This window comes from Canis lupus, chromosome 4 (assembly GCF_048164855.1).
Source record: "Canis lupus baileyi chromosome 4, mCanLup2.hap1, whole genome shotgun sequence".
Taxonomy (NCBI): Eukaryota; Metazoa; Chordata; class Mammalia; order Carnivora; family Canidae; genus Canis; species Canis lupus.
In genome coordinates, this window is record NC_132841.1 from 41,751,797 (window position 1) to 41,779,422 (window position 27,626).

Here is a 27,626-nt window from a genome sequence, read left to right on the forward strand (position 1 = left end):
ATTCTACCCCAAGACTCCAGGAATTAAGTTCACTATCTCCATTTTACGAAATGGCCGATGATATATTTTATTTGGCAGATTCTCTGAATTTTCATCATTATCCCAGAAGCAAGAACTATCAAAGAAATGTAGACATTGTGTATATATAAATCATGAACTCTGAACATAATTTAAATTAGAAGAAATATTTTTCAGTAAATGATTATTTTGTATGCCTCACCTTTCAATTTGTGAGGGAAGACTGTCTTGTGCATGATTTGCACAAGACCCAGTGACTATTAAGAAAGACTACAGACCAATGGGGGGAGAAACATTTTTGTAAAACTCAAAAACTAAAACCTTTTTAAACTGAGTGCTTTTATAGAGCTGAAGACTCTTCAAGAATACACCTTAGTCACATATCACATAATTCATTTATTATTTTTTATTATGTTTTCATTTTAATTCCAGTATAGTTAACATACAGTGTTACATTAGCTTCAGGTATACAATATAGTGATTCAACACTTCCACAAAGCACCCAGAGCTTATCACAAGAGCCCTCCCTAGTCCTCCCCACCACCGGGAATCCCTGGGTGGCTCAGCGGTTTAGCGCCTGCCTTTGGCCCAGGAGGCGATCCTGGAGTCCCAGGACTGAGTCCCACGTCAGGCTCCTGGCATGGAGCCTGCTTCTGTCTCTGCCTCTCTCTCTCTCTCTATGTTCATCATAAATAAATAAATCTTTAATAAAAAAATAAAATGTTTAAAAAAAATCCTCCCCACCACCTATTTTTTTATCCTTATCAGGACAATTTCTTAGAATCATTAGGAAAATTTTAAACATCCGAAGATAAGCCAGATAAATACACCTGAGGCAGAAAATATAAAATCATCACCAGAAGAAATTATTACCTTCCACCTTACTTTTTAAACATTAATCAAGAGAATAATCCAGAAAGGTCATTCATAATTTGTGAATGCACATGGAATTTTACTGCATTTTGTCCACAGAGGTCAAATTTTATAAGTGCTTTAGAGTTTATAATCATTAAAAGTAGATGGAAAAAATGAAAAAATAGATATTAAAAATACCCTGTGAGTTAGCATACACTTTATCAAATAATCACAAAGAATCATTATTTTTGTATTCTTCTAGGGTCTAGCACACTGTTTGACACAAGGGAGATAGTGTTTAACAAATGTATAAAGAATTACATAATGATATATAATTCACATAAGACTTGATACCAAACAACGGTATATCTGATTTAATGTCATAAATAATAAGTCAGTTAAAAAAATCTAAACCAGTTTAAAAAAATCTAAACCCATAGTGTTTCCAACTTAAATCCCGTATTTCTCCAATTTTCATCACAATTTCAATGATTAGTGGCTGCTAAGATTTTAACTTTAGGTTTTCCTGCTCCAAACTTCCTCGTTTAGTACCTCATGCTCTTGAATCAACACTTAATTGCACTTAGGGAGTTCATATTTAAAAGTGTAACTTGGCAAATGCATTTATAACGCAAAAACAGTTTCAAAATCAAATAATTAGGTCTTTTATCTGCTTTGTTCAATTTTCTGTTTAGCAGGGGCACAGAATATGCTTAGGTTTTTTACTAGTTAATACTTATTATCATGTAAGATGAATTAAGCAGGTAAGAGTGTAGAAAATTTCCTTTAAAAAAGGCCTATCTAAAAAAAAAAGGCCTATCTAAATATTGATATATGTATTGTATACATACGTATTTTATGACAGTTAAAAGAATAAATCTCTAAGTGATAAAACAATCCACCATAATAAGCATTAACTTGACCTATAAGCATGAGTCATTCTCTAAGAAAGAAAACCTAACTCTAATAACACTATCACAAAGACACATTTACATAGTACATTTAGAGTAAATGTGAAAGCATCCCAGTATTAAAGTCTGAAAAGTTTTAAAACACTTAATAGAAGAAACCCCAAAAGTCATCAATCATTATTTTTTAACACTCAAACTTCAGGACAATCTTAACTTCCGAAAGTACTTTTTTCCTTATAAATGGCATGACACATTTGTTATGCTAAAATATTTTTAAGTGTTTAAAATTTTTACTGTTTAAAATGTTTTAAAGCTGCTATTTTTCACCAAAGTAAAAATTCTATGCCCAAAACAGTTTTCTTGTGATTGAATTTAAGTGCTTGCCGTAAAATTTAGTATTATCAAATACAAATATATATTTTGCCAACAACTGAAATATATCCAGGTATCTGAAAAAGCAGCAAGTACATTATTTCAACACTGGATTGCACTTATATAGTTACAGCAGTCCACTGAAGTTACTGTTACAGTATGTTTTTGTTTCCTTATTCAAAGGCTTTCCTACTCAATTTACCAGTAACACTCTACTCAGGAGGACCTAAGAATTGTAGGGAGAGAATGCCATCTGCTGCTTCATATGTGTACTCAACAGGAAGAAACAAGCTGGATAACAGGTAGATTAATTACACAAAACAATTTAGAAATCCATATACAGGGATCCCTGGGTGGCACAGCAGTTTGGCGCCTGCCTTTGGCCCAGGGCGCGATCCTGGAGACCCGGGATCGAATCCCACATCGGGCTCCTGGTGCATGGAGCCTGCTTCTCCCTCTGCCTGTGTCTCTGCCTCTCTCTCTCTCTCTCTCTCTGTGACTATCATAAATGAATAAAAAAAAAAAATTTAAAGAAATCCATATACAAAGCTGATGCTTAAAAGTTGGAATATTCCCATTTCTATTTTTGAGAACTTCAAAATTCATCAATGGGGTTATTCAACAGAATTATAAGCATATAATGTGCTTATATGTCACCAATTCTATTAATACTTATAAACATGGCTTTTATTGAGGTAGAGAGTCAAAGAAAAGGATCATTTCTCTGGGCTTGACAAAGTTATTTCCCATTTCTGAATTACTACAACATCCCATTTATAAACATATGACTTATATACAAGGTGACCATATAACTTATCATCAAAACAGGGACACCTCTGAGAATATAAAGTGGGGCAATTAACTATCAATTATGCCAGGACAAATGTGAACCAGGACTATTGTAAGCAAATCTAGATGTATAGTCACCCTATTTATAAATTACTATGCTGCCTTTACTCTGTCCACTTAAAAACCTTCTCAATGCCTCAAGAACTTTCCTGAAAAGCAATCTGGAAACTTTTAGGAATTAACTGGATTCAAGAGGCTAAAGGAGAGAGAAAAAATTGGGGGGAGGAGGGGATCAACATGAGAGCGCACTCCTAACCATATGGTACCCATATCTAGGTAGCTATTACAACTCAACTTATTTTTTACTTACTTAGTTACATCATTTCAAATTCTTTGGTACTGCTAAATAACTTCTTTAGAAAAGGCAATTCCTTTCTAGGAAAATTCATTCATACATTAATTGGAATGCTTTCCTTTTGCCATTTGGCATATGCTAGGTGTTTGGAAAGAAAGCAAGTTTGTAAGGTTGTGTGTTTATGTGTGTGTGTGTTGCAGTGTGCACTGTGGTGATGGAAAAAAGAAAGGTAGAGATTATTTTAGAGGATGAAATCCCCCTGGTGGTGACTGACTGGACAAAGCTTCCAAATACGTTCTATGTGCCAGCATTACAGAAACCAAAACCAGACAAAAATACTACAGAAAAAGGCAACTATAGACTAATATCTCTGATGAATACTGATGTAAAAAACCTCAACAAAGTATTAACAAACAATATTCAATAAAGCATTAAAAGAATCATTCACCACAGTCAAGTAGGATTTATTCCAGGGATGCAAGGATGGTTCGATATTTGCAAATCAATCAACAGGATACACACCAAAACAAAAGATAAAAACACATGATCATTTCAATAGATGCAGGAAAAGCATTTGACAAAATACATCTGTTCATGATAAAAACTCTCAAAAAGTGGGTTTAGAGAGAACATACCTCAACACAATAAAGACCATATATGAAAAACCCACAGCTAACAGCATATTCAATGGTGGACATTTTAAGCTTTTCCTCTGAGATCAGATATAAAGACACAGATGTCCACTCCTGCCACTTTTATTCAACATAGTACTGGAAGTCTCAGGCACAACAATCAGACAAGAAAAAGAAGTAAGAGGTATCCATATTGATAAAGAAGGAGTTGAGTTGTTATTACTTGTAGATGATATACTGTATATTAAAAATCCTAAAGAGTCCACCAAAAAGCTACTAAAAGTAATAAATGAGCGCAGTAAAGTTGTAGGATCCAAATTAATACTCAGAAATTGACAGAATTTCTATACACTAATAATGAAGTAGCAAAAAGAGAAATTTAAAAAGCAGTTCCATTCACAATTTCACCAAAAAGAATAAAATACCTAGGAATAAACTTAACCAAGAAGGTGAAAAGAACTGTACTCTGAAAACTATAAAACACTGATGAAAAAACTTGAAGATGATATACACAAATGGTAAGATATCCCATGTTCATGGATCAGTAGAATTAATATTATTAAAATGTCATTGCTACCCAAAGCAATCTACAGATTCAATGCCATCACTATCAAAACACTAACAGCATTTTTCATAGAACTAGAACAAATATTGCTAAAAATTTGTATGGAGCTACAAAAGAACCTAAATAACCAAAGCAATGTTGAGAAAGAAAAACAAGGATGTTAAAACCAGGAGTGAAGAAAGAGCAAATTTTAACTTTGCCTATTTCAAATTTAAAAATTTTTTTTTTAATTTTATTTATTTATTCATGAGACACACACACACACACACACACACACAGAGGCAGAGACACAGGTAGAGAGAGAAGCAGGCTCCATCCAAGGTGCCCCAGGTGGGACTTGATCCTGGGTCTCCAGGATCATGCCTGGGGCTAAAGGCGGTGCTATACTGCTGAGCCTCCCGGGTTGCCCCAAATTTTAAATTCTAAGAGGAAAAAGAAACTTGCTTTCTCTTCAATTTTTGGTGCCCTAGCCTAGGAGGCCAAAATTCAGACAAGTTCTATTAATACTATGGCTTATCAGTGCCATTGACTATATAGATCCTTTGGAGGAGGGCACAGGATATGATGAGCACTGGGTGTTACATAAGACTGATAATCACTGAACTTTACCTTTGAATTTAAATTAAGAAAAAAAAAAAAAAAAGCTCCTGCGGATCTATTTTTAAAGGAAAATACATTCCAAGATCTAGGCAACCACATTTTAACTAACATTTGGTATTCGCTTATTAGTGAGATTCTGTAACCAACCAAAGCAAAACTCATGTTTATGATAAGGTTGGCTCAAATAAAGGGATTTAGGAACAAAATTCAAAACTTCCAGGGGCTCCTGGGTGGCTTAGTTGGTTAAGCATCTGCCTTCAGCTCAGGTCATGATCCCAGGATCCTGGGATGGAGCTCCGTATCAGGTCACTACTCAGCAGTGGAGTCTGTCTCTCTCTCTCTCCCTCACCCTCCTCCCCTGCTCCCATGTTCCCTCTTTCACTCACCTCTCAAATAAATAAATAAAATCTTAAAAAAAAAAAAAAAACTTCCAGTCTTTAGTAAATATTCAGAGGCCAAAATATGTGTGTGTGTGTATGTTTTAAAAGGGTTCTTCCATTTCTACTTTTAGTTGGATTAAAAATTAAAATGGACTTTTCCTAATAAATGAATGGATATCATATTTTAAAATGTAAATGTAACATTTAAAATAGATTCAACTAATAAGCTGAAGCAATGTCTAATTGTGGTAAATAGTGGCATCTATTTTTATAATGAGATCAAAGGAAGCTGGTAATATTTACTACAGAACTGATGTAATACAAAAATAAAAAATACAGAGATGCCTGGGTGGCTCAGTGGTTGATCGTCTGCCTTTGGCTCAGGGCATGATCCCGGAGTCCTGGGACTGAGTCCCACATTGGGCTCCCTCGATGGGAGCCTGCTTCTCCCTCTGCCTATGTCTCTGCCTCTCTCTCTCTCTCTCCATGTCTCTCATGAATAAATAAATAAAATCTTAAAAAACAAAAACAAAAAAAAATACAGCAAAAATTCTTATATAACCTAAGGCTCTATTACAGAGAATTATGTTTTAAATTTTTCCCTAATATTTTACATGGGTGATCTATTTATATATACAGTTAAACTATCAGCTATATTTCAATTAGTACTAACTTTTGGTATTCGCTTATTAGTGAGATTTTATTCCAAGAGCATGCTACATTATTGTAAATTATACTGTCACTGAATTCCAGAATATTTATGTATCTCAGAAACAACTCACATAATTTGACAACAAACTGGTCAGTTTGTAGATGCCTAAATTTGCTCTATCCTCCTGCCTAGACTTCTGTTGCTCTAGATATAAGGTAGGCTTCATATTTCTGTCATGTATTTATTTCCTTTCCCAGACTTCTCACTCTTAAAAACGCTTTCATCAACCATGTATTCATTAATTCAATAAACATCTAATGAGAATTTACTAATGTTAGGCTCTGTAATGGTCACCAGAGATACTGCAAACCCTAGCTATAGTGATCTATTTGGATTTTTTCCAATGTGGAACATTTGAGGCTTTACTCCTGCCTCCTAGAACAGGCATCCTGCTTTCCTTCCTTTCCATGGCTTCTACTAATTTTCCTAGATTCCATTCAAGAATTCCCTCTGCCAGAAGACTTCTCTGATTCTCAATATCTGGACTAGTACCCCGTCCTCTGTGCTCTTATAACACCTTACGCTTACCATTATCACTACATGTATGATACTATAATTTCCAAATTAATTCATATTTCTCTTAAAATTATATATACACATCATTTGAAAATCAAATAGTAATAATGAAAAGCTACCATCCTGACATACTCCTTTTCACTTCTGATTTAAATAGTAAAACCACTTTCAACATTTTTAGCTATTTTAGTATTTTCATGTATTCTTCTAACATGCTGATAACAGCTATTTCTCTTTACTTTTGAACTTTAGACATTATCTTTGGACTCCCCTAACATATATGACAATGTACCTATTATTTGCAAATAAGCTACATAGTACTATGACTGAATTTCCTTTCTTGTACAAACATTTAGTTGGATTCACATTTGCCGAAGTTTTCTATGTATCATGAATCCGCGTATGTAAAATCCCTTAATTCCTCTCAATATGATCCAACATATCAGGCAATTTATCAGTTTCTTTAAAAGAAAAGAAAAAGAAGGAAATGAATAGGAGGAGGGGAGGGGAGGGGAGGGGAGAAAAGAAAATCCATATGTGCTCTCTATGCCGGAGGCACAGTTATCATATTAGAGTTTCCTTTTGCCATCAAGCTGGAACTTTCCTTTACCTCTCTCCTGTGTTAGATTCCCTGACTCTCAGATCCCATGTCTTCCTTCCTCTTCCTGGATTCTCTCTCTTAATTTGGTGGAACACAGCCACCAGCAACTTCCTGGTAAAGGATATAGGGGAAGTAAAGTTTGAGGCTTTGTCTGTCTGAAAATGTCTTTTTTGTTTTTTTTTTTTAAGATTTTTATTTATTTATTCATGAAAGACACAGAGAGAGAATGAGAAAGAGAGGCAGAGACACAGGCAGAGGGAGAAGCAGGCTCCATGCAGGGAGCCCGATGTGGGACTTAATCCCGGGACTCAAGGATCATGCCCTGGGCCGAAGGCAGGCGCTAAACCACTGAGCCACCCAGGGATCCCCCTGAAAATGTCTTTATTCTACCTTCATACTTGTTTAACTTTGGATATAAAACTTCAAGCTGGAACTCATTTTATTTTCCAAAAAAATGTGAAGGTGTTGTTCCACTGTCTTCCATTTTTAATGTTGCAACGGAGAAGGACAATATAATTTTCATTCCTCCTTTGAATGTGACCTATTTCTTCTCTCTGGAAGCTTTTAGGATCTTCTCTTTTACCCTCCCTGACAGTTTCAGTTTCCAATGATGTGCCTGAATATGGATCTTCTTTCACTCACTTTGTCGGACTCCTGCACTGTCCTTTTCAATATGGAATCTCTTATATTACAAAAAATTTTCTAGTACTCATTCATATTCTCTCATTAGCACTCTTCTTAATCCATTGTTGGGCTTCTTAGATTGTCTGATTTTCTTATTTTTTTCTTCTATTGTCTATTTTTATTTTAACTCTCTGGATATGTGCTACTTTGTCTTCCAAATGGTCTACTAAGATTTAATTTATGCTATCATGTCTTAAATTTCAAAGGGTTCTTTCTTCTCTGAATTATCCTCTTTATGGAATCTTGTTTCATGGTTGCAATATTATTTTGTTTTGCTCCAATTTCTTAATTTCTGTTTGCCTTTCTGATTTCCATTTAAGAAGCTTTCTTCAAAAAAGTTGGCAGTTGTAAACTATCTGTTCACTTCTTAGAATGAGTCACTTGAGACTCTTTGTTCACAATAGGTTTATTATCCAGTAAACTTCACTGTAGGTTCATGAAATAGGCTGATTTTTAAATTGGGACCTCACATACTTGTATTTTATAGGACTCTCTTATATATGTTTCTTATTCCTTTTTTTTTTTTTTTGTTTCTTATTCCTAAAAGCATTTTACCAATCTCCTGCTTTGGGGTTTCAAGCCCAGCTAACAGTGTTAGGATAGCAAGAACTGGGAAGTGTCTGGGAGGACTTTCAGTCCAGTGTTTCATTTCCTTTGCATCCCAGGCTGTCCAAACTTCCATGAAAACAAAACAAAACAAAACAACAAACATTCCTGTGTCCTGCAAGAAATGGGGAGGAGTCTCTAGCTGTGCTGGAATGGGTGGGAGCAATCAGAATTAAACTAATCCAAATACATATTTCAAATCAGTTCTCCTATTTTCAGCCACACTCTGAACCCTAGTCTTCAAAGTATCTAGCATCTCCAACTTCTGAGCTTTTCCAGGGTTCTTAGTGCAAACTGTCTGCCTGATTATTAGCCTTCTCTACTGCAAGCATGTGAGTTGTATTTGGCTTAATATACCTGCAATTCATCAGGTATATTAAGCCAAATACAACTTATATATCTGGTTGCCAGTTCCAAAGTATTTCATGGTCTAGCATCTCTCCCATTTTTTTCCTTATAAGTATATTGTTGTTGTTGTTGTTGTTAACTCCTTTACTGTCATTATAGCAGGTTTTCAAAGTGAGGGGGAGGATAAATGTGAATATTCAATTTGCTATGTTTAAGTACAGTCACTATAATTATTTGTTTTATAGATTAAAAATTCCAAATAGAGTAAAAGGAATAAAATATATCAATAAATACTCCTGCAAACCCAACACACAGACTAAGAAATAAAACATAGATACACGTAGATGAATGGATAAAGAAGATGTGGTTTATGTATACAATGGAATATTACTCAGCTATTAGAAATGACAAATACCCACCATTTGCTTCAACGTGGATGGAACTGGAGGGTATTATGCTGAGTGAAGTAAGTCAGTCGGAGAAGGACAAACATTATATGTTCTCATTCATTTGGGGAATATAAATAATAGTGAAAGGGAAAATAAGGGAAGGGAGAAGAAATGTGTGGGAAATATCAGAAAGGGAGACAGAACGTAAAGACTGCTAACTCTGGGAAACGAACTAGGGGTGGTAGAAGGGGAGGAGGGCGGGGGGTGGGAGTGAATGGGTGACGGGCACTGGGTGTTATTCTGTATGTTAGTAAATTGAACACCAATAAAAAAATAAATTAAAAAAAAAAACATAGATACACGTAAGGTCTTTTGTATCTTCTTCTCTAATCCCCTGCTTTTCCTCAACCAGAAATGACTATCATCCTGAATTCAGCTTTTAAACAATCTCACGTACATCTTTATATTTTTACTATATAAAGAATTCATGAACATATATTATTAACATATTTGATAGAGGGAGTATCATATTATATATGTCCTTCAACAACTTTTTTCATACAACAACACAGATGCTTTCTTGGATTTAGCCAAAAATGAATGTAGCTTAAACCATTCATTTTCATTGTTGTACAGAATCCCATTGTACAACTATACAAAAATGGATAGATTGCCATGATGGTGAATGAAAAGACATAAAAAAAAAAAAAGAAAAGAGACATAAAGTATGTATACTTTTTGATTCTATTAACAATTTAATGATAGTTAAAACTAATTTATGGTGATAGAAATCTGAATGGTGGTAACCTTTGGGGAGGTATAGTATATTCACCACAAAAATGAGCAGAGTTGCTTTCTGAGGAGCTAGAAATACTTTTATCTTGATAGAAGTTCTATGAGTGTATACATAAATAGAAATTTACTTAGGTCATAATTCTGATTTATGTACTTTATGTATGTTACACCTAAATTCAATTTTTTTAACAAAAGATTATTTATAGAAGCCTGATGTGTAATTGCAAAAATAAAAGGAAACCTGCCAATTGGTAGGGGAATGGATGGCTTAATGTTTTCAATAATCACCTATGTTGTACCATGTATTAACATTTCATTCCTTTTTATTACTGAATAAAAATTAGTCAATGTTTCATTTGGGGATATACTACTTTTATCTACTCAGCTGATGGGCATTTGGATTTTTTCTACTTCATGCTATTAGGAATAATGCTTCTATGAACAGTTGTGTAAAATTTTTATGTGGGTGCATTTCTCTTGGGTGCATACATAGGACTAGAATTATTGGATCATATAGTAACTGTCTGTTTAACTTTTTGAAGAACTTACAGGTGCTTTCCAAACTGGTTGTACCATTTTTACATACTTACCTCTCCTATATTAAGGTCCAATTTCTCCACAGCCTCACCATTATTATTATTATCTGTCTTTACAATTATATTCATCCTAGGGGTTGTGAAGTGGTATCTCATTGTAATAATGACATGAATTTTCCTGAATTGCAGTGATTTAATTGTTCATGAATTATAGTGATGTTAAACATCTTTTCATGTGCCTGTTGGCCATTTATGTGTCTTCCTTGGAGAAATGTGTATTCAAAGCCTTTGTCCATTTCTAAATTGGAATATTTATCTTTTTATTATAGAGTTGTAAGAGCTCTTTATAAATTTTGATGCAAGTCCCTTTTCATATAAATGATCTGCATATATTTCCTACCATTCTGTGGGTTGTGTTTTCATTTTCTTTTTTTTTTTTTTTTTTTTATTTAGTGTTTTCATTTTCTTGATGGTGTCATTTAAAGCACAAAAGTTTTTAATTTTGATGAAGTTCAATTTATCTCTTTTTGTCTTTGGCTGCTTGTGCTTTCATTGTTGTATCTAAGAAATCATTACCCAATCCAAAGTCATGAAGATTTACTTATATGTTTTTTTCTAAGAGTTTCATAGTTTTAACTCTTACATTTAAATCTGATTCATTTTTATTTAATTTTTGTGTGTGGTGGGAGATAGGGTTCTAACCCCATTCTTTTGCATGTGGATATCCACTTGTCCCAGCACCATTTGTTGAAAAGATTACTTTTTCATCACTGGCTTGTCTTGGCATCCTTGTCAAAAATAAACTGCAAATGTGAAGGTTTATACCTGGACTTCCAATTCTATTTGGCTGATCTTTATGTATATTCTTATGACAGAACTACATTGTCTTGACTATTGTTGTTTTACAGTAAGTTGTGAAATTGGGAAGGGAGTGTTCATCTTTTTCAAGATTGTTTTGGCTATTCTTGATCCTCTGAATTTCCTTATGAATTTTAGGATAAGCTTGCCAAATCCTGCAAGCTTAGCTTAGATTTTGATAAAGATTGTACTGAAGCTATAGATCAATTTGTGGAATACTGACATCTCAATAGTCTTTAAGATTTATGTATGGGATCCCTGGGTGGCGCAGCAGTTTAGCGCCTGCCTTTGGCCCAGGGCACGATCCTGGAGACCCGGGATCAAATCCCACATCGGGCTCCCGGTGCATGGAGCCTGCTTCTCCCTCTGCCTATATCTCTGCTTCTCTCTCTCTCTCTGTGTGACTATCATAAATAAATTTAAAAAAATTTAAAAAATAAGATTTATGTATTTATTTTAGAGTGAAAGTGGGAGCAAGAGGAAGAGCAAAGGCGGAGAAAGAGAAGCAGACTCCCCGCTAACATAGGGCATAATCTCACAACCCTGAGACCAAGATCTCGACCAAAATCAAGAGACCGGTGCTAAACCAACTGAGCCACCATGTGCCCCAACAGCAAGTCTTCTGATTCATGACAATGGGATATCTTTCCAGTTCTTAGATTTTCTTTTATTTATTCCAACAATGATTTGTAGTTTCCAGTTTATAAATTTTGTACTTCTTTTGTTAAATTTATTCTTAAGTATTTAATTCTTTTTGATGCTATTGTAAATGAAATGTTTTGTTCATTTCATTCACAGATTTACTGCAAGCGTATAGAAACTCAAATGATTTTTTTTATACTGATCATCTAGTCTACAAACTTAACAATTTCTAAAATTAGTTCTAATAGTACTTTAGGTGATTCTTAAGATTTTCTATATTTGGGATGCCTGGGTGGCTCAGCGGTTGAGCGTCTGCCTTTGGCTCCCAGTGTGATCCTGGAGTCCCAGGATTGAGTCCCACATCCATCTTCTTGCATGGAACCTGCTTCTCCCTCTATGTCTCTGCCTCCGTGTGTGTGTCTGTCTGTCATGAATAAATAAAATCTTTAAAAACAAAAAAAGATTTTCTATATTCAAGGTCATGCCATCTGTGAACTTCCTTTCTTCCAATCTGGGTGCCTTTATTTAATTTTTATTGTTTAATTTTCCTAACCAGAACCTCTAGTAAAATGTTTGATATAAGTAAAGAGAGTATCTTTGTCTTGCTCTTAATCACAGAGGAAAGTACTTAGAAGTCATTAGATTCAGTTAGCCTGTATTTTGTTTTAGGTTTTCTTTTGCATCTATATTCATAAGATAAATTGGTGAGTATATGTTTTTGTACTTTTATGGTGTTGGTATCAGGGTAAAGTGGCCTCACAGAATGAGTTGGGAAGTGTCCCCTAATCTTCCACATTTTTTAAGCATTTAAAGAACTAGTATTTATTCTTTGAGCATCCGGTAGAAATCACTAGGGTATCCATCTGGGACTGGGCTCTCTGTAGGTAATCTGATGACTAATTCAGTCTCTTTAGTTGTCATACTTTTATCAGATTTCTTTATTCTCTTGAATAAGTTTCAGTGGTTTATATTTTTTTGGGAAATTTGTCCATTCCATCTAAGTTATCTAACTGGCATTCAAATGTTCATAATATTCCATTACAGTCATTTTTATTTCTGTAAGGTCAAGAGTAATGTCCTCTCTTTCATTCCTGTTTTTTTTTTAAAGATTTTATTTATTTATTCATGAGAATACACAGAGAGGAGAGAGAGAGGCAGAGACACAGGCAGAGGGAGAAGCAGGCTTCATGCAGAGAGCCTGACATGGGACTCAATCCCGGGTCTCCAGGATCATACCCTGGGCTGCAGGCGGCGCTAAACCGCTGAGGCACCGGGACTGCCCCATTCCTGTTTTCAGTACTCTCTTTTTAGTCAATGTAGCTAAAGATATGTCAATTTCACTTTTTTTTTTTTTTTAAAGAACCAAGTTTGGATTTCATTGACTTTTGCTATTGCTTTCTAATTTCTATTTCATTAATTTTTACTCTAATCTTTATTATATCCTTCCTTCTGTTGCTTTAGGTTTAGCTTCTTCTCATTTTTCCAGTGTGTTAAGGGGAAAGGTTGAGCTATTTATCTAAGATATCTCTTCATTTTTAAAGTAGGTATTTATAGCTATAAAATAACCCCAAATACTGCTTTAGCTAAATTTTGTAAGTTTTGATATGTTGTGTCATTTTCTTTCCCTGAAAGTGTTTCCTAATTTCCTTTGTGATTTCTTCTTTGACTCACTGGTTATTTAGAAGTGGGTTGTTTAATTTCCACATACTTAAGAGTTCCCCATATTTCTTTCTGTTGCATTATCTATGCATTCCATAGTGATTAGAGAACATATTTTGTACTATTTCAATTCTTTTAAGCTTATCAAATCTTGTTTTATGAATGAACATATGGTCTATTCTGGGTAATGTTCTGTGCATACTTGATAGGAATGCATATTTGGTGGGGGGCAATGGGGTGGCTCAGTCAGTTAAGCATCTGCCTTCAGCTTAGGTCATGATCCCAGGGTCTCGATCGAGCCCTCACACGGGGCTCTCTGCTCAGCAGGGAACCTACTTCTTCCTCTTCCTCTGCCTGCCACTGCCCCTACTTATGCTGTCAAATAAATCAATCAATAAATAAAATCTCTTTAAAAATGCATATTCTGCTGTTGTTGGGTGTGGTGTTCTATAGACGTCTATGGTCTAGTAGGTTTACAGTGTTGTTCAAGTCTACAACTTCCTTACAGACCTTCTCCCTAGTTGTTCTATCCATTATTAAAATTACGTCATTAAAGTCTTCAACTATTATTGTTATTTCTGTCAGCTTCTGTTTCATATATTTTGTGCTTCTGTTGTTAGGTACATATATGTTTATAATTGCTATATTTCCTCAAGGGTTGACACTTTTAACATTATAAAATGTTCCTGTCTATCCTAGTGGCATTTTTTGTTTTAAAGTCTACTTTGCTTGGTATTAGTATAGCCACTCCAGCTTTTTAATGGTTGCTGTCTATGTGATATATCTTTTGCCACCCTTTTATTTTCAATCTATTTGTGTCCTTGAATTTAAAATGTGTGTTCTATAGATAGATAGCATGTACAACAGTATTTTTTTAAAAATCCAGTCTAATACTCTCTGCTATTCATTGGGTTGCATAATCCATTCTAAATTTAATGTTATTGATATTGTGAGATCTATGTCTGCAGTTTTTGTCATTTTTTTTCCTCTAGCCTCCCTCTATTGCTTTTACATTAAATGAATATTTTTAGTGTAACATTTTAATAACCTTAGCTTAATTTTTAAAAGATTTTATTTATTTATTCATGAGAGACAAAAACACATAGAGGCAGAGACATAGGTAGAGGGGGAAGGCTCCCTGGCAGGGAGCCTGATGTGGGACTCAATCCCAGGACCCCACGATCACGACCTGAGCCAAAAGCAGATGCTCAACCACTGAGCCAGCTAGGCACCCCCTACTGTATACTTTTTAGTTACTTTCTGGAGAATTTCCCAGGTCTCACCATATACATCTTATCAGAATCTATCTCAAATTTATATTACTTAATTCCAAAGGATAAAGAAATGTTATTCCTATATAACTCTATTCCTTTTTCTCCTTTTTTGTAATATTATTATCATATGATAAAATATAGTACATTTTTATATATTACAAATCAACAATAAATCATAATTATTTTTTAATTTCATTTTATATCTTTTAATAAAGTTGAGAGAAAGAACAAAAATATATGTCTAAAGTGTTTGTTAAAAAAATAAAGTGTTTGTTATATCAACATTCTTATTTATCATTTTTGGTTCTTTTTTATTGGTTCTTGTGGATTTGAGTTGCTACCTTGTGCCATTTTCTTAGCCCCCAACTTTCTTCCCATCTATCTTCTTTGTGCTATTATTGGCAAATATATTACACATTATATATGTTATATGCCATCAATATAGTGTGTAAAATATGTAATTAATTGCTTTTTAAATCAGTTAAGAGAAAAAGTACTATATTTTATAACTGCTTACCTACCTTCACTAGTGTTCTTTGTTTTCATGTGGATTTATCTGAAGTCACTTGCTTTCAGCCTCAAGTGTTTCCTTTCCTTGTTTTCTTACAGGGCTCTAAAAGCAATGAATTCTGTTTTTTGTTTGCCAATGTCTTTAAAATTCCAAGGTGGATATGGAATTCTTGGTTACTAGTTCAGCACTTTGACTATATCATCCAACTATCTCCTGACCCCTACTGTTTCTAAAGACTAGTCAGCTGTTAATCTTATTGGTGTCTCTTTGCATGTATTAAGTAGTTCTTCTTTTTCCTTTTTTTTTTTTTAAGTTTTTATTCAACACTTCCATAAATCACCCAGTGGTCATCACAAATGTCCTCCTCAATCCCCATCACCATTTCACCCATCCCCCCAACCACCTCCCTTCTGGTAACTGTGATAAATATTTTTTTCTCTTGCTGCTATCAAAATCTTCTCTTTGGGGATCCCTGGGTGGTGCAGCGGTTTGGCGCCTGCCTTTGGCCCAGGGCATGATCCTAGAGACCCGGGATCGAATCCCACAACGGGCTCCCGGTGCATGGAGCCTGCTTCTCCCTCTGCCTGTGTCTCTGCCCCCCTCTCTCTCTCTCTGTGACTATCATAAATAAATAAAAAATTTAAAAAAAATCTTCTCTTTGTCTTTCAATATTTTTACTCTGATGTGTTTTTTTTCTTAAAGATTTTATTTATTTATTCATGAGAGACAGAGAGAGAGAGAGAGAGGCAGAGACATAGGTGGAGGGAGAAGTAGGCTCCATGCAGAGAAGCCTGACGTGGGACTTGATCCAGGGTCTCCAGGATTATGCCCTAGGCTGCAGGCGGCGCTAAATTGCTGCGCCACTGGGGCTGCCCTCTAAGTTTTTATTTGCTGATCTTCTTTAATTAAAAACTTAGTAGAGAGATGGACCATCCTATGGGTTATTGTATTCCTGGTCTTAATATACAGTAGTTACTTATTAATGTTCATTGGATAGTAAAAATAAATTGGCAAGAGGGAAAGAAGTGTAGCACACACAAAACATGTCATAGAGTAGAATGCAGTGTCAGAAAAAAAAAAAGGTTGCAAAGGTAGGCAAAATCTGACCATAATAAGGTGTCTATTTTATATATACTGAGAAATCAATAAGAATTTTAAGCAGAGAAATTCTGCAAATTTTAAAGTCTAACAAAAGCAAGTATTAAGACAACATACAGCACTATTCAAACAACTACAAACTATCCAAACACTTGGGGGGGTGGCAACTTGATAATATCTGATCAAGCTGAAAATATGTAGTCTACAGCCCAGCAATTCCACTCTCAGTATTTACCTTCAAGATACTCATACATATGCATAAAGAAAATGGTATTAGAAAAAAAAAAAAAAGAAAATGGTATTAGAATGTTTACTGTAGAATTTTCTGTAATCTTTAAAATTGGAAACAATCTAACATATATTGACAGAAAAATGAGTATGTAGGCACAGTAATATACAGTAATACCATTCAATAATTAAAATAAATTATAAATATATGTATTACCATGCATAAATCTCAAAAACAATGTTGATCAAAAACAGCAAGCTCTTGCATACTAATTTTCTATAAAGTTAACAGTACTATTTTTGTTCATAATTACATAGGAATGCGGGAATTGAACAAAATCATGCATGAAAATGACACTAAATTTAGGATGACAGTTACTTTGGGGGTAAGAAGTAAGAACAGAATCAGAGCAAGAACAGGCCATTAACTTTTCTTTTTTTTTTTTTAAAGATTTATTCATTTATTTATGATAGACATAGAGAAAGAGAGAGAGAGAGAGGCAGAGACACAGGAGGAGGGAGAAGCAGGCTCCATACCTGGAGCCTGACGTAAGACTCGATCCAGGGACTCCAGGATCAGGCCCTGGACCAAAGGCAGGCGCTAAACCGCTGAGCCACCCAGGGATCCCCTAACTTTTCATTTAAAAATATACAGAAGCAAATAGGGCAAGGCATTCAGATCTGACAAAGCTGGACGGTGGGTACATGAGTGTTCATTACATTATTCTCTCTGGTTTTCTACTGAGGGAAAGATTACTTTGGAGGCAGTATGGAAAATGGACCGGAGTGGGGAAAAGGCAAAAAAGGAAACAAAGAGGACAGTCAGAAGACTTTTGAAATCCAGTGTGAAATGACAAGCAGTGATAATGAGGATAAAAACTGAGGACCTGAGAAAAAAGTGAAACTGAAAGAGAGTAAGAAAATCAGCAAAATTAGGTAACAAATTAGATATAAGAACAAAGTGGAAATTTTGGGTTCACAGTCAGGCATTTTTCCTCAAAACTGGAAAACAGGTGGAATGGGTTTCAGGATGTGTTTAAGACCTACTGAGATTGAAGGGCCTATTCAATATCACAGTGAAAGATCCAACAGGAGACAATACAGAAAAGTGATTAGCATCACAGGGTCTGTTATCATAGGTGTCCTGGGTTCAAATTCAGATTCAACCACTTAAACACATTAATTAACCATTCTAGACCTCAGTTTCCAAATCTGTAAAAAGGGGTGGGCAGGTGTCAATAAAAACAACTATTCGCACAGGGCTTTGTGAGATGAAATTAGATATCTGTCAAGTGTGAAGTCTTTGACACAGACTACTTCTTTAATAAATGTCTATAGCTACCATTTATGATGCTTCTTTCTCATTTATAACATACACTTCTATTCTATACATTACTTAAGATTCCTCTATGATTCCACCTGGGTTCCTGAAGCACTTATTATGCATACGTAACTTCAAGATGCTTAGCAACACATCTTATTTAAACTTGCTTAATAATTTCACTAAAGTCAGCATCATTTTCCAACTCAAGAACATACCCTTTATCACATGAATGTATTATGTATGAGATTTATTCTCCACCTTCAAGTAACTCATCTGGGACTTTTTAAAAAATTTTTTAATATTTTATTTATTTATTCATGAGCGACAGAGAGAGAGAGAGAGAGAGAGAGGCAGAGACACAGGCAGAGGGAGAAGCAGGCGGAGCCCGATGTGGGACTTGATCCCAGCACTCTGGGATCACGCCCTGGGCCGAAGGCAGCCGCTCAGCCACTGATCCATCCAGGGATCCCCTCATCTGGTATTTTAAAAGAGGCACCCTTGTATAAGTTTCATACCATATAATTTTTGTCTGATTCTAATTTGTCTTACTATCAAACGTTTATTTCTAGTTATTCCTTTTTCTCCCTAATGGCCTCATTCAATGACAGCTAAATTCTAAGAAAATTTTATTGAAGTTAATCCTAAATGACAATAACATATCACAATATATTTGACAAAGGAAGCATCAAGCTATATCACTTTCTTAAAAAGCAAAGAAAATAAACAAACAAACAAAGCTGGATGGTGGGTACATGAGTGTTCATTACATTATTCTCTCTGGTTTTCTACTGAGGGAAAGATTACTATACTATACTATACTATACTATACTATACTAAAGGATAATACTAACAAAATCAAACAAAAGTTTTTCCACTATTATATGACTATAACAAACAGAGAATCATAAATGTACTAAAGGTCACACTAGATTTCCCATAGGAAAAAAGCTCAGTTCAATATAAAAAGCTTATTCTAAATATTTCCAGTAAGAAATCCTTCAACATTGCTAATAGAATCTATACATCCACAGGAGATAAGTCTATCCTTAGGACTTCTTAACAGAGAAGGCTTGGAAAGAGTTACTATTTCAGAAGAAGAAGAAAACTTCATAGATCTTACTCCATGTCACAGTATTACTAAATATCCAGTTAGGGTTCACATAAACGACCTCGATAATCCCTCATTATGCCTTAAGATCAATTCATCTAAATTTGCTGATGCTAAACTTTCAATTATCATACTATGAGTGTCCTCTACATTAAGGTGATTTAACTGTGGCCTCTCAAAAACATGTCTAGTGCTCCTGGTCCTCATCAGTTTTGTAAAAATGCAGAGCAATGAGAGAAAAATATACTGGAAATCACATAAATAAGTGCATGCCCCTAAAGTCTCAGAACTACTAAAAGAGTAATAAACCTCTTATCTTAAACCTTGAGATAAACATAATAAGGTAAAATCTATTAAAGTGTTTAAAGTAATCTTAATTATTTGACTAACCACATAAAAAATATTCACTAACTCTGCCAATCATTCTTCAAAGAAAATGGTAAATCTAGGTATAAAACAAGCAAATTAATCTCCCATTGCCTTCAATACCAATTAGTCAATCGACTTCTACCTCTTAGGTAGAAATTACATAAATGTATCATTCAGTTTAGAACTGTTAGATGTGAACATCTTTCTTCATTTTTCGGTAACATTTTTTAAAAATCTAGTAAATCTAGTAAAAACCTACCTTTGAGGTTCTTTGAAGTTGATCACCAACATATGTTTTACGAAACTGATCCAAAAACCACAGAATTGCAAGCTCTATTTTCTCATTAGAACACTGAGGCAATCCGGTATCCATTAAAGATATAAGCTGAAAAACTCTTTTCGTGAAGGAGAAAAAAAACTTCAGTGACAGTTCTTATAGAAACAATATTAAAACATTTATTGTCAATTTAATGTAATATATAATCACTTTAAAAAGTGGAAAAATACAAAAGCTCATAAAAAATATTTTTAAAACCATCTGAAATCCTACTACTAAGAGATACTACAATTTGGTCTAATTCCTTTTAGTCTTTTTAAAACATACACATACACATATATACATAGAAACCTACAAGGACATACACTTACTATTTCACTAAAAATTTATATATAAACGCATAAGGTATATACATATATCGTATGCATATATATATGTAAATCCCTAATTTTATACTATATATACACATAGATATAAATATTTGTATCTATATAAAATTTACCTTTTAATAAAAGAAAAATGATACTGAACATGTAGCTTTATATTTTACCTTTTCATTAAACCTATAATTTTTATATAATTATCTATTTGGGGGGTCACATGATTCAAAACATTTTTTAAAAATCAAGAGATCCACCAATCAAGTTATTAGCATTTTTTTTCAATGAATAATAAAAATTTCACCTGGAAAAACTTACAAGATAATCTTAATAAGATCAAGTATTTTTAATACAAGTATACAACTATTATTACCAGATAATCATAAGTGAACTGAAGGTTAAGTCATATTTCTTAGAGAAAAAAAATTAATTCAATATAATGAAAAGCTTGGTCTAGAATTTTCAAGAGAAATCCTTGTATTACCTATCTATTTTCATTAAAAATTTCCAGTGGATGGCTGACAAGTGCCTGGTGTTAACAAAATCAGCTTATTATAATCATCTTTTAAAAGCCAAGAGGCAGAGGTCGTTGAGGAATAGCACTTTTTTCTCCTTTTTCTAACTATACACAAAGGCAGCTATGTCTATCCTGACCTGCACACTTCCTTCCATGCATATACATAGGAACATACACACATACTGTTAATAGTTTATATGTTCTTCCAGAGATTTTTTTAAATGTATATGCAGTCAAATGCAACTATATATTCTCCTTCCAACTCCTTTAAACATATGGAATATACTATAGTTACAATTCCAAATCCAGCCTTTTCCATTTAACTATCTTACAGATCTTTCCATGTCAGCCATCAAGAGCTTCCTCATTCTCTCTTGCAGCTGTTCAACATTTTATTATATGAATATACCATAATATTTTCAAATACTCTCTACAAATGGGCATTGTTTATAATTTTTTTGCTATTGCAAAAAGGATGGAATTATCCATCTTGTACACATCATTTCACACATACATTACAATATACACTACTAAAAGTAAAACCACTAGTTTAAAGAATTTTATTTTTTTATAATCTTGATAGCTATTATTAAATAGAGAGAGAAACAATTGAAACAATTTATACTTCTATCATTAGTCTATGAGTGTAGTGTCTATATACACTCAGATAATTCAGATGACATGAAACTATAAAATTCATTGAAATATGAAAAACGACATCCAGTGCAGTTTTATTTTGTATTTCACTCATGTATGTGAGGTTAAAATTTTTCCATGTTTTTAAGCCTTATATATGTCTTTGTCTGTTACCTGTTTGTCCATATACTTTGCTAATTCTTTCTATTAGGCTTTTTATTGTTGATTTCTACAAATTCTTTACATATTAGAAAACTGAGTCCTTTGCCTGTGATTCAGCTTTAATATTTTTCCATGGTTTTAATTTGTCTCCTGACTTTTTTTTTTATGCCATGCAGAAGTTTTTGTTATACTAAATTTTCATTAATTTTTAAAGATTTCTTGATTTATTTTAGAGACAGAGAGCATGAGTTTGTGTGGGGGGGGGGGGTTGGTACAGAGAGAGGGAATTTTCAAGCAGACTTCCCATTAAGTGCAGAGCCAGACTCAGGGCTCAATCCCACCACCCATGAGATCATGACCTGAACCAAAACCAAGAGTCCAACACTTAACCGACTGAGCCACCCAGGTGCCCCTTTTCATCAATTTTTAAACAGATTTTGCATAGTAACAAGGTCTTACCTAAATCTGAGGTATTTTTGTTTTTCTTTTCTTCTTTTTTTTTTTTTTACATTTACCTTTTTGATACATTTGAACTTATCTTGAACATGTCTTGTGAGATATGGATCAACATTTTTTCCAAATGGCTACTCATGTGCTTCAACACCACTTCTTTCTTGTAGTATAGTCTATCTTTTGCTCACTATTTCAATTATACCCCTTATCATATACACTCAATTATATCCCTTATCATATACAAATATATCCCTTGTCATATACCCTTATGCATTCAGATTGTTCTTTTTTTCCTAAGAAGATGTGTTTGTTCTGCAATTTTGAGAGGAATGATAAAGCTTTTAGTCTGTGTATTTTTGAATTAGCAGATTACTGGGAGTAATTTTTAGTTAAAAAAATAGATATATACATCAAACTGTGTCTAGATCCAGGTGATTTTTCAAGTGACTTAAACAGACATATCTTGTTTTTTAATTCTTTCCTAAGTGAGACTTCCCTTTTCCTACTCTAGCTCTTTGTTGATTCTATGTACTTGTTCCTTCATTTTTATTTCCTTTTTACAGCATACCAAAATCCTAGGAAGAGGGAAAACCAGAAGACAGTTTGTTGGTATGTCTTTACAACTCAAGTTAAACTGGCGATTTGCATCTGCCTAAGAGGAAATGGGATCCCAGGAAGGAGTTCCCAGCACAATACATGATCCATTGTCAAAGAAGTTTTGGTAGTTGTAAAAGAAGTTCGGCTGCAACAGTCTAATGTCCAAATAACCACGGCCTAAACAATATGGATATTTATTTCTCTCTGTGGCAAATATCCAAGGCAGTGCTCCAGGACTAGCTAGTGCTCCACAGTGTATCAGAGACTCAAGTGCTTTTCATCTTGTTACACTTGCCTCCATTCACACAATCACTTTTTGGTCTAAGATGGCTATTTTAGCTCCACCCATTATGTCCATATGTCTTGCACATACCACATCTGCTTACATCCATTTGCCTAGAGCACAATCACTTAGCCACATCTAGCTGCAAGAGTCTAGTAAATCTTTAATCAGGTGGCCACATGCCTGGCAAAAGAATCAGGTATTCTATTACTTCAGAAGAAGGGAGGAATAAACACTGTACAGCTAGTAGTCTCTGCCACAGTGCCATTCAAAGATTTGTGGCCACTTTGAAAAGTACTTAAGACCAAAGCTTGTACTGCATATATAATATTCACTTTCAGTTTTAATTTATTGTCCTGCAGCTATTTTTTTCTTCATGTTATTTTTGGTAAAGAGCACGGAGGGAATAAAAAGACAAATATATCATTAAATAATGTTAATCCAAGTATAATCACCATTTCAAAATTCATTTCAAATTCAAAGAAATGAATTTTGGATACTCACTTGTTTGTATCTCTCTACCTACCCAAATAAATAAGTATTCATGCAGTCAATAAATATCTGAGGGCCTACTATATGGTATATGTTCATTAGAAGTTCGGAATATAATAGTGAACAAGCCCTCCAGATATCTATAGTCTATACAGGGAAAGACATATAACAAATGATTAAGATAAAGAATGACAAGTGCTGTAACAATACAAAGAAATTAACGAAGATTCATAATATTCTAGGATGGAACAGGGCAAAGAGTGTGTTGAGGGAAAGGAGAAAGCATGTGTAACTACCTAGAGAGGGAAGAAAAAGCATGGCTCATTTAGGAGCTGAAACAGTTAAATATGGCTATAAAGCAGTCCCTGGCAGGAGATGAGGCTAATAATAAGACAGGCAGGAGCCAGATCATGAAGAACCTGATAAGCCATGTTGATTTTAATCCCAAAAGCAACGGAAAGCATTGCAAAGTCTGAGCAGAGCCTGTTTCTCCCTCTCCCACTGCCCCTCCCCCTGCTCATGCTTGCTTTCTCTCTCTCTCAAATAAATAAACAAAATCTTAAAAAAGAAAAAAAATAAAAAGAAGAGAAAAGAAAAGAAAGCCAGAGAGGAACCAAGGTGTCCATTTAAAACTGTAGCATGAACCCAAGAAAAAGATACAGAGAGCTAAAATGGCAGGGGACATAGAAACAACTGGACCAACTGGCCTAACTAGAAGGCAGAACTGACAGGATATGAAGATGAAGACTATGTGGATGTTGGTGAGAGAAAAAGAAAAGTTAAGGATAACTCCTGGGATGCAGGCTTAGACAAACTGAAGAGATGGTGAGACACATGAAGAGAGTCAGGGCTGGGAGTGGAGGGAAGATAGCTTAATTTTAGTCACTAAATTGAAGACACGTGCGGAGCAGAACATGCAAATGAACATGCAACAGCTTTTTGGAAGTCAGAAGACAAGAATTACTAAAATAGGAGAAAATCACTGAGCAATGTTAAGGGCTCAACTGAGGTAAAACATGGTATCTTAATTGACAAATGTTACCTTTATGCAGAGGTGTGCAATTTCTTTTTTTTTTAAAGATTTATTTATTTATGATAGACAGAGAGAGAGAGAGAGAGAGAGAGAGAGGCAAAGACACAGGAGGAGGGAAAAGCAGGCTCCATGCCGGGAGCCCGATGCGGGACTCGATCCCGGGACTCCAGGATCACGCCCTGGGCCAAAGGCAGGCGTTAAACTGCTGAGCCACCCAGGGATCCCCTGTGCAATTTCTTTTATAATCACTCAACAAATTAGTGAAAACTCTGAATTCCTCAGGGTTAAGGTTTGGCTAGGCAGATGAGATAAAAATACAGCCGTGCACAAAGCAAATGAAGCTTATTCCTCCCTTACTCTAGAGGAACAAACAAACATCAAGAGGTAATAAGTATTGTGGAAAAAATAAACTAGGATAAGGATGTTAGTTTGGATTGGGATGTCAAAGCAGGAAGAGACAGCTGCATACAGACCTAACTGAAGTGAAGGAGTACTACAGAAACATCTAGGAGAAAGCATTCCTAGCAGAAGTGCAAAGGCCCTAAAGTGAGAACATATTTCCAACACTCGAAAACACCAAGGAGGTCAGTGTGGCTGAACTGAATGAGAAAGGGTAGGAAAGGAAGTCAGAGAAGTAGTACAGGAAGCTCTGAGCCATGACACGGACTCTGGAATTCTCATGTGTGAAAAGAAGCCTCTGGAAGCTTATGAATAGAGCAGAGTAATATGATCTAATGGGTAAGAAGTTGAAGTCATCCATAGGATAGCAGAGTTTGGGAAAAAGAACAAAACAAAACTCTGAGCTAGCTGTCAAAGGTGTTGATGAATGATGAGGGATGACAGAGAGACTAACAGGCCAGAGAAACAACGAGGGAAGGAGGGTATCATAACTGAAAGAAGCAGTCATTCTACTAGCACGAGCAAACTGGGAGGATATAAGATGAATAAAACAAAATCTCCGGGTAATCTCTCAAGAGGTTTATATTCTGGTAATGATGAATGAAACTGAAATGACTATAAAATTATCTGTATTTAATTAGAACTGCATGACCTGAGCACAAATAAATTTATTTGCTAAGTTAAGGAAGCATATTTAAATGTTAAAGTAACATGTTTTAATTAAAATTATCACAATATTGGGAGCTTTTATGAATATTAACCTTTTCCTGATAAAATAGCATATAGGTTTTTGGCAGAATCTTCATGATCTTCCAATTTGGTAGTTTTCTCAGGAGTGAGCAAAGTATATACCAACACATTGAAGGCAACAGTATTACAGTGCCAGTTACTTCTTCATATGAAATTGATATTTTAAAATTCTACATAAAACATCATTCTTATTTAATTTAAAAGCTCAGATTTTAAAACATATTTATATCTTTTTTTATGCCTCAGTTTGAATCTGCTTAGCCCTGTTTACATACCCACCCACCTCACCACTCTCTCTCACCCTCTCTCACCATTCCTTCACCACTACCTCACCACTACCTCTCACCCACTACCCTCATCCACTTGCCTTGCAGCTCCCGTAAAGATTCCCACAGTTCCTGCAGTTGTACATCCTCACTCAGGGGAGAAGAGAGGCCTCTGACAGCTCCAGCCCCTACCTCCCAACTCAGCAGGACAAAAGTTCTGGCTTCCCCAGTGGCACCTCAGAGAGGCCAGGGAACAAAACTACTCCCCAAGAGGAGACTTTAATAAGAAATGGGACACAGAAATAAGCCAACAGAAAACTGGCTTGCCTACAGTCCATCCTCCCACCGCCATCATGGACTGTTCAAACACAGTGGTTCTATATGTGGCCTCTGGGGAAATCTCCTGTAACAGTGAGCAATCAGTGTGTAATGCACCACCTTATACATTTGATTCTCATTATTCATGGCAGTTATGTTCTATAAAGGCATTGTGAAAACTGAATTAGTGAAGACTGAACCACTGCATTCCTGGAGGAGATACGGGTTAGGTTCCTAAGGAACTATGATCATAATATTTTCATCAACTAACCCACACATAATTTTGTTCTTTGTGTGTTTCTTTTTAAAGACATCTTATTTAATATATTGTTGATTCATTAACATTGAACTCATAGCCAGTACCACAACAACCTGTGCCTGAACAAGGCTTATCTAACATACATATTTTCTCTGTAAGGTACTTTACAGCTTTTCTGTTGTGCTTAGGAACACTAGACAGCATTTCAGCACTACATTGGGGACCACTGTAAATAGCAAAACCACCAACAAAAAGCACAAAAATGTGAGATATATGGGACTAAAGAGACAATGAAAAGGACACTTAATTACAGTATGAGAGTGTGAACCAAAAAGAGCATCTGATCAACTTCAGCTGGAAAGTGGGTATCAGGGAACACAAATTTTTCACCACCAAGCACATATCCACAAATGACTGTAGTAGCACGAGTATTGGTTCTGGGGTTACCAATAAATTTTAGCAAGTACGCAAATCTGCAAAACTGGAATCTGTGAATTAGGAGCACTGACTCTTTGTTTTCTCTTACTCTCTCTCTTCCTTTTCCTTCATTTTATTTTTCCCTTGAAAATGTACCTTTCTTCCCATCCCTCAATAAAGCCTTAGACCATTATAGACTTCACCTAACATTTTGTTTTCTAGGGAATGGCTAAAACATAAATCAAATCTTATTTAAAGTTAAATATGTTGCTTAATGAAAAAATTAAAATTTTCTCCTTGGCAAATATACACCTGCTTTTGTCTATTTCCCTGGCATATATACACCTGCTTTTGTTTATTTCCTGTTATATATTTCTCAGGAAAATAATGCCAGTGGGTATTTCTCTACGTGATGATGAAAAAACTTTTAAAATGATGATGAAAATTTTTAAAAATCAAACTATAACTATAGTAAAAAGTATACTTACTTTGCACTTTACTAAATTATGTCATATCATATTAAAAGATGGCACAGAGGCAAATTATTCACTTTGTTTAAAATTAACCAAAGCATTCTAAGAATGCCTCTACCCATATTTTAGAGTTATCTGATATTAGAAATAATAAATCTTAAGAAAGCTAAAATATTTAT

General features: G+C 34.8%; 1 protein-coding gene across 7 annotated transcripts in view; it reads right to left on the reverse strand.

The window, feature by feature from the left end:
- Positions 1-27,626, reverse strand: part of RANBP17 (RAN binding protein 17) — a 306,922-nt gene that overhangs the window by 214,206 nt on the left and 65,090 nt on the right. For all 7 annotated transcript variants that reach the window (XR_012029812.1, XR_012029813.1, XM_072824186.1 and 4 more), the window contains one exon: positions 19,995-20,130. Coding sequence is in view for 5 of the 7 variants with exons in the window: in XM_072824186.1 (XP_072680287.1) it covers positions 19,995-20,130 (136 nt within the window). In the remaining 2 variants the exon portion in view is untranslated. The remainder of the gene's footprint in view (positions 1-19,994; positions 20,131-27,626) is intronic.